The 11,445-nt window shown below is 33.3% G+C and overlaps 2 protein-coding genes across 5 annotated transcripts; both read left to right on the top strand.

Annotated features, from left to right (window-relative positions):
• Nucleotides 1-182: 182 nt before the first annotated feature.
• Nucleotides 183-4,095, top strand: LOC141446808 (probable cytochrome P450 6d5). The gene is made up of 5 exons (XM_074113604.1): nucleotides 183-982; nucleotides 1,753-2,117; nucleotides 2,188-2,406; nucleotides 3,573-3,815; nucleotides 3,899-4,095. Exons 1-5 carry the CDS (start codon nucleotides 321-323, stop codon nucleotides 4,069-4,071), a joined length of 1,662 nt encoding a protein of 553 aa, XP_073969705.1. The 5' UTR covers nucleotides 183-320; the 3' UTR covers nucleotides 4,072-4,095.
• Nucleotides 4,096-4,355: 260 nt separating this feature from the next.
• Nucleotides 4,356-11,355, top strand: LOC141446810 (probable cytochrome P450 6a14). Of its 4 annotated transcripts, none has more exons than XM_074113622.1 (6): nucleotides 4,356-5,141; nucleotides 7,596-8,163; nucleotides 8,588-8,949; nucleotides 9,849-10,067; nucleotides 10,156-10,398; nucleotides 11,061-11,355. In XM_074113622.1, exons 2-6 carry the CDS (start codon nucleotides 7,604-7,606, stop codon nucleotides 11,234-11,236), a joined length of 1,560 nt encoding a protein of 519 aa, XP_073969723.1. In that variant the 5' UTR covers nucleotides 4,356-5,141; nucleotides 7,596-7,603; the 3' UTR covers nucleotides 11,237-11,355. The 4 variants fall into 4 exon arrangements, with proteins under 4 accessions (XP_073969723.1, XP_073969722.1, XP_073969720.1 ...); XM_074113621.1 differs by having other exon boundaries at nucleotides 4,990-5,141; nucleotides 7,540-8,163; XM_074113619.1 differs by having other exon boundaries at nucleotides 5,122-5,263; nucleotides 7,540-8,163.
• The last annotated feature ends 90 nt before the right edge of the window (nucleotides 11,356-11,445 follow it).

The following is an 11,445-nucleotide window of genomic DNA, read 5'->3' as shown; positions in this document are numbered from 1 at the left end:
TTTCCTCGGTTCAGCTGTTCGAAAATGACTTTTTTTGTAATTCAGTACATATTCTTTCGAATTAGTTAAGGGTACTATAACGAGACTGGTTAGGTTTTTGTAGAAGAAAGGAATTGTAAATGAATCTGTAAACTCGAAAAGTATGGGCCCAAAATAAAACTTATAAATAGCATAATGTAGTATGCATCATCTGCTAGCTGTTAGTACAATGCTAGGCTCCAATTGACCTTCAATTTGTTTCTCCCACCAGTTTGTGAATTTTATCTTTTTAACAAGCCACTTGACTGTTCAGTTTGCTCAACAAGGCGGTCTATCGCACAATGTGCAATGTTTCTATACAAACAAGAGAAAGGACAAAATATTTAAAAAAAAAAATCGCTTTAATTAATAAAATTAATTTAATTATTATTCGAGTTTCAAAAATGGATCCAATAACCATATCGCTTTTAATTATACTTCTGACGGCCTTCCTCTACATCGTCCACCGAGCATGGAAAGCCAACCAATATTGGAAAGAAAGAGGAGTTCCGCACGCTGAAGGATCACTATTCTTTGGTAATTTGCTGCCAGTTTTATTAAGGAAAATGTCACCAGGAGAATTGCATGAAATGTTTTGTAAACAATTTCCAAATGAACCACTTTTTGGCTTTTATGAATTTATGAAACCAACTTTAATCGTTAAAGATAGTGACTATATTGAAATGATTTTTATTAAACATTTTGCAAATTTTATGGATCATGGTATAATACAGATTGATGATGAAGAGAATCCAACAGAGTCAAATCTATTTTCAACGAATGGCAAACGTTGGAAAGCTGTGAGATGTAGACTGTCACCTATTTTCAGTACAGGGAAATTAAAATTGATGTTTGAATCGATGAAAGGTTGTGGTGAGGAACTGATCAAACAGTTGGACAAAGGAGAGAAAGAAGATGTAGAACTGAAAGATATAATCAGCTGTTTTGCCATGGATACTATTGGGTTAGTTTGGAGTGTTATTATTTTTATTTTTAAGTAGTCCAGAAGAGAAATTAATTCTTGATATAAAAACGTCTCACTCACTTACTGTACTTTTTTTTTTTTAATAAAATAAATAAATAAATTTTTCCTTTTACTTTTTGGCCCGCTCATAAAAATGTTTGCCCATCACTGATCTAGAATCACTACTAGTCCCTGCTACCAAACGCGTAAGGTTTTCTTTACTTAAAAGGCCACGATAAACTGAGTAGATACATTCAACGCTTGAGCCTGCCAACGGATAGCATCGTTATTTTTTGGTTTTTGCATTGGCTTTCACCGTACAGCCAAATCGGTAACTTTTGACAGAACTTATACTTGCGAAGTGCTATTGAGTTTATCCTCGATTCTCAAGATTCTTATATCCAATCCACAGACAGGACTGGAGAGGGCTCCATCTTGAGCGAATAACAACATATCCCTGACCTGTTCATTAATAGTCAACTTCAAGAGGTCTAATAAATTTACGTTCCCTTCTTAGATTAGAATTATGTTTAGAATGGCGGCAAAGATGGATACATGTTTCTATAAAAGCCAATTCATCTTTTCTTAGATCAAACATTTCATAAAATGAATGCAGTTTATGAGACATTTATTTTTTTTCGCTTACAATTGGAAAATTTTTAATTTTCAAATGATTTTGAGAGGGGAGTTCTGACCCCTCAAACCCCTCATGTACGCCTAAGATGATGATGAAGCAACCATAAAATAAATTAACACTCTTGATTTTACAGATCCTGTGCTTTCGGCATAGACTCGGGAAGTCTGTCCAAACCGGACTGTGAATTTCGCCAGATGGGCAAACAAGTATTTAAAATGGACATTTCAACATTTATAAAGTTAACCATCTTGATGCACGCTCCCAGATTGGCTAAATTTCTAAATTTAACCTTTAGCAAACCAAAAATTTTAAAATATTTCTCAGGCATTATTAAAGATACAATGAAATATAGACGTGAAAATGGATACCTAAGAAATGACATCTTACAATTACTGATGCAACTGCAGCTTAAAGGTTACGTGGAAATGCATTCTAGAGATGCAGCAACTGATGATTATTTTGACATGGATATAACTACACTCTGTACAGAGAAATTTGGTAAACTCTCAAATAGTAAATCAAAACTTTGCAATAAATTTTGAAATAATCTAAATCTTCTTTTTTGCAGAATTGTCCGACGATCAGATAACTGGACATGTGATATCATTTTTAACGGGAGGTTTTGATACGACTGCAATGTCAATTTTGTTTACCCTGTATGAACTGTCTAGGAATCCCAAGATACAGGAGAAAGTTCGTGAGGAAATCCTGAAGGAAGTGGAACATGCCGGATCGATGTCTTACAATGCAATCAAGGATATGCACTACTTAGAACGATGTGTTAAAGGTAATTTATAAACTGTTGGTAAATAAAAGAACTTACTTTATATTTTCTCATATCTCTACTCCCGTAATAAGACAAAGTATTGGTAATTAAAACAATTATAACATTCCGATAAAGATTTGCACCGGAAGTACACGTAAAAGCAAAAAGTAGTATGGTTTGTTTGCGATTGGGTGAACAAAATGTAAAAACGAAAAACCAGGCAAGCTCTAAATTGAGATTCTGCATTTTATTTTACTTTTTTAATTTTAAGGCAAGTTCACGCGTCAATCTGTGGTTATTAAATGCCTGAATTTTTTTTTTTGTAAATGCTTTACATAAATGCTTTGCTAGGCAATGTTTCTCGTAAAAGAAAACACTGCCCATCACTGGGCAGTGAGCTGTACGAAGCTCCTAGGAAGAGAAAATCTAAGGGTCAGCAGCTGTATTCCTAATCGGAATCTTCTGGTGGAAATCCTAGTGCACTAACCCCTGTGACAATCCCTTCTTCTAGTACTAAATAAAGACAGTACTCTTCAAATTATATATATAAAACTGTAATTTATATTAAATAATAATGGGACTCTTAATGACCTTGCTGTGGAATATTCAAAAATAACTATAATTTCGCAAAAAGCATATGATTTTGCAGGATGGTGTAGTGCATTTATATTTTTATTTTTTATAGATTATTTGAAATGAGCATTCCCAGTTTAAGGGAAATCACAGGTTCCATTTTCGGTAATAAAAAGATCTCAAAAACATTTTGTCACCATTATTAATTTTTTTAAATAATTATAAATACCAATTTCTGACGATTATCAATGTAAAATAACTTTCCCAACCAGTTCCTCAATTCTTTTTTTTTCATAAAGAACCCAGGCTGAACTCGAATCCTGGATTTCCATGTGTCGAATACACTTTCCACTTACCCAAACTCTTCGCTTATAATTATTATTACGAATAACTACACTGAATTTTTATGAAATGGCCTGAAACATTCTGGGTTTAGTATGCCGACAGGCACAACAGCTCCCCACAGCAATTAATTATCCAAGCATCTTCATGGTCAATGGCAGTAAACCTTCCCCGACTAAAGTAAATCTAATGAGGATTGCATGAGCGCCAGCTGTGAAACAGTACTTGCGATATTATTAACAATCATTCATACATAACCTATCTGTTCACAGAGACTCTTAGGATATATCCTCCAGCGCAGATGTTGGGTCGAATATGTACGAATAAATACACCTTCCCGAACGAAATAACCATAGAACCTGGCCAATCAGTATTAATACCTGTAATGGCAGTTCACAATGATCCAAAATATTTCCCAGAACCAGAAGTATTTCGACCAGAGAGATTCGATCCGGGCAACACGATACCTGCTTGTGCTTATCTACCATTTGGAAATGGACCGAGGATGTGTATAGGTAATTTCTAAACATGATTATTGCTTCAGATTTGTGTTAAGCTTCTAATTTATATATTACCAACCTTATTTTATTTCTTGCAGCAATGAGATTCGCCATGCTGGAGATCAAATACTGCATAGCCACCTTACTGCGCAACTACATCGTCACTCTCAGTTCTAAAACAAAACAACCAATCACACTTAGCGCATTGAGTTTCGTAACAAAGCCAAAAGAAACATTGTATTTCAATATTAAAAAAATAATCAACCAATAAAATGGTATTGATTTATGCTTTAAATTTTTGGAAGAAATAATCACTAAAAGTCCCAAAGGATTTTACAGTATTGACATTGCTCTCTACAACTCATGATATCCCATTCAAACAGAAATTGAGATCATTGATTAAAATAATTTACAACATATATTTTTTATATTTTCTTTTATATTTTATATTATTCGTTTTTTCCAGACAAGAAATCACTTTTTCAAATTTAAAGACTTCTTACAAATTAGAACAATTTCATCAAAAAATATAAGTAGTTTTTACAAATTGTTCAGTATGAATATTTTTATGATCGTCAAAACTCATGAATAGAGAATGGCAAAAACTTCAAATTGAATATTTGGCTAAGATGCTGGTCAAAGGAGGAGAATTTTCTTTGTATTCACTTTGATGTTTGAGATAGTTATGAGGAAAGGATGGAGGTGAAGTGTAATGTATGGCATAACTTCCAGCCAAATATTCACAATTTTATCATGAATTTAACACCTTTTTATAATTTAAAATCCTCACGAGTCGTACATTATACTGAAATGGTGCTATATAGCGAAGAATAACTACCCCTTTCTCCTAAGAATTCCTTTCACTGGAGAATCCTGGAAAAAAATTTTCACATAAAAGTTGTAGAGCAACACTAATGCAATGAGTTAGGAAAAGTGAAAAACCCATTTAGTGAAATGTTCCTTCCAGGAGAGATTTTGAGAGCCAGGTTGCTCTCAGATCCCTAGTAAGGTCCTCTTCTGAATATAAAGTTTCAGCTTTCAGGGATTTATTTTCAAAATATTTGTTCACATACACATAGACCATTTCCTAGAAATAGTTTTTAAGACTCAGGATATTTCAAAAGGGATATTATTGTGTAAAGCTGCAATAGAAAATTTTACATATTAGCATTACTTTACTTGCCTAGTGAGAGAATGCAATAAGATAATTCAATTCAATAAAATAAGGAGAACTATATGGCTAGTAGTGGAATCTGAAGGCCAAGGTGACGTGTTAATCAAATAAATACGAGAGTGCCCAAGATAACATCTGGAGCTCCTTAGTCGACAGTGTGCACTTGTGTAAGTAATATTTTAACAAAATTTAGAATTAATATTATTTTGGTCCTACCATTAAACAGTTAACTACCTGACTAAGACAACATTTAACGTTGTTGATTAATTTTTCTTCCAACTTATCCTTCGTAAGTAGAAATATTACAAAAGTGCTTTTTTTTTGTTTTTAACAAAATACAAGTTTTTATATTCCTCAGGCTTAGGAAAAGGGGATTTTCCAACGGGTCAGGGCTAGCTATTAAGAGCCCTTAAATCTGATGAGGTCAGGTGCCACACCAAGGGAAGCGTAAAAACGTTTTGGACAAAATCGGCCACCACTTTAATAAATCTCTTTTCATATTTTAAGGAACGGTTTCTACATTTTACTTACTACTACATAATATAAAAATTGATCAGATGTATGTAGTTTGATTAACTTTTTAAAAACTCCGACTAATTAACTTTTGGGCGAAGCAGGCGTTGAATGCTAAAGCGCCATTTTAATGTTATGTAAGAATTTATCACCGATTATATTTTTGCCAAAAAAATATTCAATCACAGTAAAAACAAATACAGTATTGAAGTCACTAATTTTTTTTTGCTACAAAAGTTTATTTTAAATGACAGTTAAAGAAAGTTTTAAAAGTTAAAATTTAAAATAGCAGAAAACATTAAAGATAAATAATGGATGGCGGAGAATTCCTTGCACCAGTGACTTCAGAAACATGACTTGTAAATGTTGACTGGCAAAAATAAATTGACTAGTCTAATAAAAAAATCATTAAAAAGTGAATTGAGTAAATAAGTAATGCCCAATTTTTCAAGTAGACTTTATATCCAAAGACCATATTAGGTGTCGAAGGTAGGCGATTAGCGAACACTTTCCCACATTAACCACTAAATAAAATCCAAGGAATTAGAGCCCCATACCACACTTACTTTTTAGCTATGCAGGCCTCGTCTCTAACCGCTAGGAAATTTAAAGAATGTGGCGAAACGGCTACGATTTACAGAGAAGGGACAAAGTTGGTTAAGTCCCTCAACAAAATAAGCTTATTCCAATCGAACACCAAAAAGCCGCCAATAAAATAATCGCGCTTAAAATAGCTTGAACCAAGGGAACGAAGGGCATTAACTGTTTGCATGCAACTTGTATCACTACAAATTACTTACAAGTAAAAGCGTTCCTGAATACCATGACTTCCTCGTTTGAAACTGAACCAAGTACTATGCTATCACTCTGAAATTAAACAATAATTATTAATGAATTAATTATTAATGAAATTAAAATTATTGAATATGGGTATTAAAAGTTTCAACAAAAAGTACTCAATTGATTATTTTACTATGGAACGTTTCATTAGATTAAATTATAATAAACCTTAATTTATCTAAAGTTGTTAAATGATTAACTGATGGCTAAAACTTGTATTCTTTGTCAATTATGAAATAATTTAAACAAGAAACATTAAAAACCATTTTGAATTTTCATAAAAAGTAAACAGAACCTGAGTGATAATTGATATGATAACAATGATAGCAGAAAAACAAATTACCTTCTTGATCCTTAATAATTAACAATTTGATTATGATTTGTTAAACAATAATACGAAAACGACGAAGAAGAAGAAAAAAGTAACGAAATTTTACAAAGACGTTTCTTCCACATCAAAACTGTTAGTAATAAGGTACCTTCAACTAGGTTACAAGAGGAAGGTTAGCTCGTGCTTAAATTAAATAATACTGAATTATAATTTTTTTTTATAATAAAAAATTGACATCTTTTTATCTAGAAAAAAGAAAAAGGTAAACACCCTAATGACTTCTTAATACTATCGAGCTCTAGGCTTTCAGAAACGATTTTGACACACCTCAAAATGCCCCAAAAAAACGTTTTCCGAGACAAATTAATCAATTGAAAACTGTTGATATAAATACAATAAAGAGAAAATTTAGGCAGTATTTAAGAAAAAAATCCCAGTAATTTTGGAATTTTCTATGAGCTCAGATTTTCATCAAGACAAATACCCATCTCGTACATAAAACATGCGGAGTCATATTTTTAACTGAAATGGGACTTTAGAGGGAAGAATAACACCCTTTATACCAAGGGTCTCTTATATTGATTTTTTCTGATCAAAATTTATAAAAGAAAGTTTCAGTGCAATGCGTTAAGTTTAAAGATAATCTTTAAATACGGAAAATTCTATTCGTTAGAGGTACTTTCGGCCAACCGATCTTCATCAAATTTGAAACTTGAATCTGTTACTTCTGTTTACCGATGTTGACCAAACCCTTATTGTGGCAACCTCCTGTTCGGAATAATCAGTCAAACGTGAAAGATTCCAAAAAAATATTTAACCTAACATTTAATTAATGTTAAATGCTTCTAAAAAATAAGTTATAAATAATGTTACAACTCTAGTTTCAGATGTAATTGAGTACAAGTTTGAACATGTGCCTGAATTTCATTGATTACAGTTTCTAAAATGTTCCAAATAATTGTGTCGCTGGTGTCTTTAATTCTGACAATATTTCTCTACATTTTCTACCGAGCATGGAAAACCAACCAACATTGGAAAGAAAAAGGAATTCCACATCCTAAACCAATGCTATTCTTTGGTAATAACGAACCATCTTTGCTTGAAAAAATGCCAATCGGACAAGTACATGAACACTTTTGTAAACAATTTCCGAATGAACCATTGTTTGGATACTATGATTTTATGAAACCAACACTAGTCGTTAAAGATATTGATTATATTGAAAAAATTATAATTAAAGATTTTGCACATTTTGTGGATCATGGAATAATACCATTGGATGACAAGCGTAATCCATTAGATTCAAATCTGTTCAATATGAATGGCAAACGTTGGAAAGCTGTGAGAAGTAGATTGTCACCTATATTTACTACAGGGAAATTGAAATTGATGTTTGAGTCAATGATCGGATGTGGCGATGAGCTGATCAAACAGTTGGATAAAGGAGAGACTCATGATGTGGAACTAAAGGATACGCTCAGCTGTTTTGCAATGGACACGATTGGGTGAGTTGGAGTATTGTTATTGCAACACTTTGCTTTTGTGGAGTATTGTTATTACTGCACTTTGCTTTTTAAGGAATTGTTATTATCGTTCCCCTCTTTCCACTAATGGACAGTACTTAGCACTCGCCTCTCCCAACAATTCTGATGGAGCTCATCAAAGGTCAGGATCCAGATCTGATTAGAGGCAAACAGTTAGTCTGTGTAAAGAGGCAAGCGACACAATACTCACTGATAGATCTTAAGCCTCAAGGCTGACCCTATATAAAAATATTTCATATTAATAAAAATTAATATTATCGGCCGATTGTCCATATTACGATTATCTCAATAAGCTGTCGATAAAACAGAAAGTATTGAACTTATCACTTTTCACTTATCAAGTTAAAATTTGTTTAATAACAAAGATCTTTTCTTTGTTTTTCAGTTCCTGCGCATTTGGCATTGATTCTGGAAGTTTATCAAAACCAGACAACGAATTTCGTCGTATTGGCAAACAAACTTCAGAGCTAAACTTCCTAACTTCAATGAAATTCTTGATACTAATGCATTTACCTTTGTTGAACAAACTTCTAAATATAACTTTTAGTAAACCGCATGTAACAAACTATTTCTCAGCCATTATTAAAGATACAGTAAAGTATAGACGTGAAAATGGATTCAAAAGAAATGATTTCATACAATTGATGATGCAACTGCAGGACAAAGGATATGTGGAAGTGCATATTAGGGATGCAGCAGATGATTATTTAAATCTTGATACAACTGTGTATTCTAAGGAGAAATTTGGTAATTTTTTTATTTCAAAAAATGAAAATGATTTTACATTAATCTAAAATAATATATATTTTCAGCAATCAGATTGAGACATATTATGTTGTTTCGTTCTCATCATAACTTAATAATATAACTTGAATAATAACTGGGAATATACAGCTATTTCCCAAACTCCCTCAAACATGGTCACCAGAGTATCGTGAGACATTTATGGCAAAGCGTAATGCTATTCTAGTGCAGCCAACAAAGAGTTGCAATAACACAATTAGTCGCAACATTGGCAGGTAAAAACTTAGGGCAGAGGCAAGCAAAGAAAGTTCATTATTAGCTACTCGGTAAGTTTACCAGGGTGTTACTCAAACCTCTTGATGGACCACTGCAATTTAGGAAACATATTTACCGCATGGGCCAGATAAATAAATACTCTATGTAGGTTTGGAGAACCGATAGAAGTATCGGTATTGCGTGCATTGAGTCTTCCGTGTCAATAGGAAGGCAAGTATGGTCGAGAGTTCGGTTACGTTAGTGAAGAAACTCATGTAATCGTGTATCAAGCTTTCCTAGGAATCGCTCTACCGAAAATTAATTAAGCCTAATCAAAAAGCTGTAAATGGAGGGGCGCTCCAAGAATCTCCAAGGTCGTGGTGGCAAAGTATGACTGACCAAATTCCATGGAATCTAAACTTACGCCCAATTTTTAAAATAGAGAATTATGGTTTGTATGTAAACAATAGAGGGATTCTTGTATCTACACAGTTAGGAAAATTAAGCTTCAATCTTAAAATAGAACTGGAATTTCCCAAACAAGTATGTCCTACGTTATAATTGCTTTTTTTAAAGTAGCAAATGAGTGGAAAAAATTTATTACAACTAGATATGAATGTCTCATATTTTCTCGTTTTCTGTCACAGAACTAACCGATGATCAGTTAACCGGCCATGCGGTATCATTTTTAACCGCAGGATTTGACGCGACTTCTTCAGCCATGTTATTTACTGTTTATGAATTATCAAGAAATCCCAGTATTCAAGAAAAAGTTCGTCAAGAAATCCGGAGAGAAATAGAGCGGGCAGGCTCATTAACTTACGATTCGCTCAAAGATATGACCTATTTGGAACAATGTGTTAAAGGTATTATTATTTTTTTTAAATGAGAATTGTTCATTTGGTCTGATATTTCCCTCCACCTGATAATACTTCTAACATCTCACTTTTGCAGAGGCACTCAGGATGTACCCACCAGCTCAGCTACTAGCTCGCGTCTGTACAAAGCAGTACACCTTCAATAATGGAATGACCATCGATCCTGGACAACCGATATTGATACCCACACTATCTGTCCACAATGATCCAAAATATTATCCAGATCCAAGAGTATTTCGACCAGAAAGATTCGATCCAAACAATACGATACCTGTTGGCGCATACCTACCATTTGGAAATGGGCCAAGGATATGTTTGGGTAATTTTGATTTAAATAATCCTGATATTAACAATTATTATTACATTCAAAACGATGGTATTTTCGCTTTTGGGATTTACCACAAACATAGAATTTGAGGAAGTCTTTAAACACCCTTTTATATTATAAAACTTGCAGAACCGTACATCAAACTCAAATTCTAATCGAGGGGAAAGAATACCCCTCTATTTCCCAACGGTCTCTTTACTTCAATTGTCGTCAAAAAGAAGAAGAAAAACAAATTGGAAGTCTAATTTTACTTCCATTAGTATTTAGTATTCACAGTTCGAGTAAACTCAGACGCTGCGTCAGAAGGAGATATACGCCAGTTCTTGGTAGCTAACCAAGCTCTCTTGGGTATTTCTGGAAGAATGGGAAGCCAACCAGAGACGTACAGCCCCAACCATATTACGATACATTTCATTAAGTTGTCACGTTAGAGAAAATCCACTCATACACCACTTTTCTAATAATCGGTTTTCTGAAATTCTCAATTTCACAGACGTCAAAAACAAATAAAAAAATAAATATAAGGAAGTTATTGAACTCATATCTCACATAATCAACATACAATTTTCCCTCTTTTTTTTCAGTAGTGTTACACTAAAATACTGTAGTAAAGTTACTAAACTTATACATACTACTATCTTTATTTCTTATAGCAATGAGATTCGCCATGCTGGAGATCAAATTCTGCATAGCCAACTTACTGCGTAACTGCACCGTCAGCATCAGTCCTAAAACAAAACAACCTATCACACTTAAGCCTAATAGCATGATAACGACGCCAAATGAGGTCTTATATTTTAATATTAGAGAAAATAACATATTGGATTGATTCGTAAGTATTTTCCCGAGTCTCATCCACGTTTAGCTAGTGGAACCAAAGCCAACTTTACACCAAAAATGAAGATTATCAATATATTTATATTTGAAATAAATTGCTTAAAAATTTAATTAGAACAATTAATTATTTAGTGATTCCCTCCTCTCCTCTTCATTCCCATTCATCACTGAGTTAGCTGCACGCCACGTGTACGCTTTAGG

Source organism: Rhodnius prolixus, unplaced genomic scaffold, assembly GCF_049639745.1.
Source record: "Rhodnius prolixus isolate KJV_2025 unplaced genomic scaffold, Rpr scaffold_7, whole genome shotgun sequence".
Taxonomy (NCBI): Eukaryota; Metazoa; Arthropoda; class Insecta; order Hemiptera; family Reduviidae; genus Rhodnius; species Rhodnius prolixus.
This window is presented reverse-complemented; position numbering and strand designations above follow the sequence as displayed.

Bases quoted from the DNA above. Each gene is read 5' to 3' on its own strand.
- LOC141446808 (XM_074113604.1), top strand. From the start codon at position 321: ATGTGCAATGTTTCTATACAAACAAGAGAAAGGACAAAATATTTAAAA. The intron at 983-1,752 runs GTTAGTTTGGAG...TTGATTTTACAG, and splicing joins TTTGCCATGGATACTATTGG to ATCCTGTGCTTTCGGCATAG. The intron at 2,118-2,187 runs GTAAACTCTCAA...TCTTTTTTGCAG, and splicing joins ACTCTGTACAGAGAAATTTG to AATTGTCCGACGATCAGATA.
- LOC141446810 (XM_074113622.1), top strand. From the start codon at position 7,604: ATGTTCCAAATAATTGTGTCGCTGGTGTCTTTAATTCTGACAATATTT. The intron at 8,950-9,848 runs GTAATTTTTTTA...TTTCTGTCACAG, and splicing joins GTATTCTAAGGAGAAATTTG to AACTAACCGATGATCAGTTA. The intron at 10,068-10,155 runs GTATTATTATTT...TCACTTTTGCAG, and splicing joins TTTGGAACAATGTGTTAAAG to AGGCACTCAGGATGTACCCA.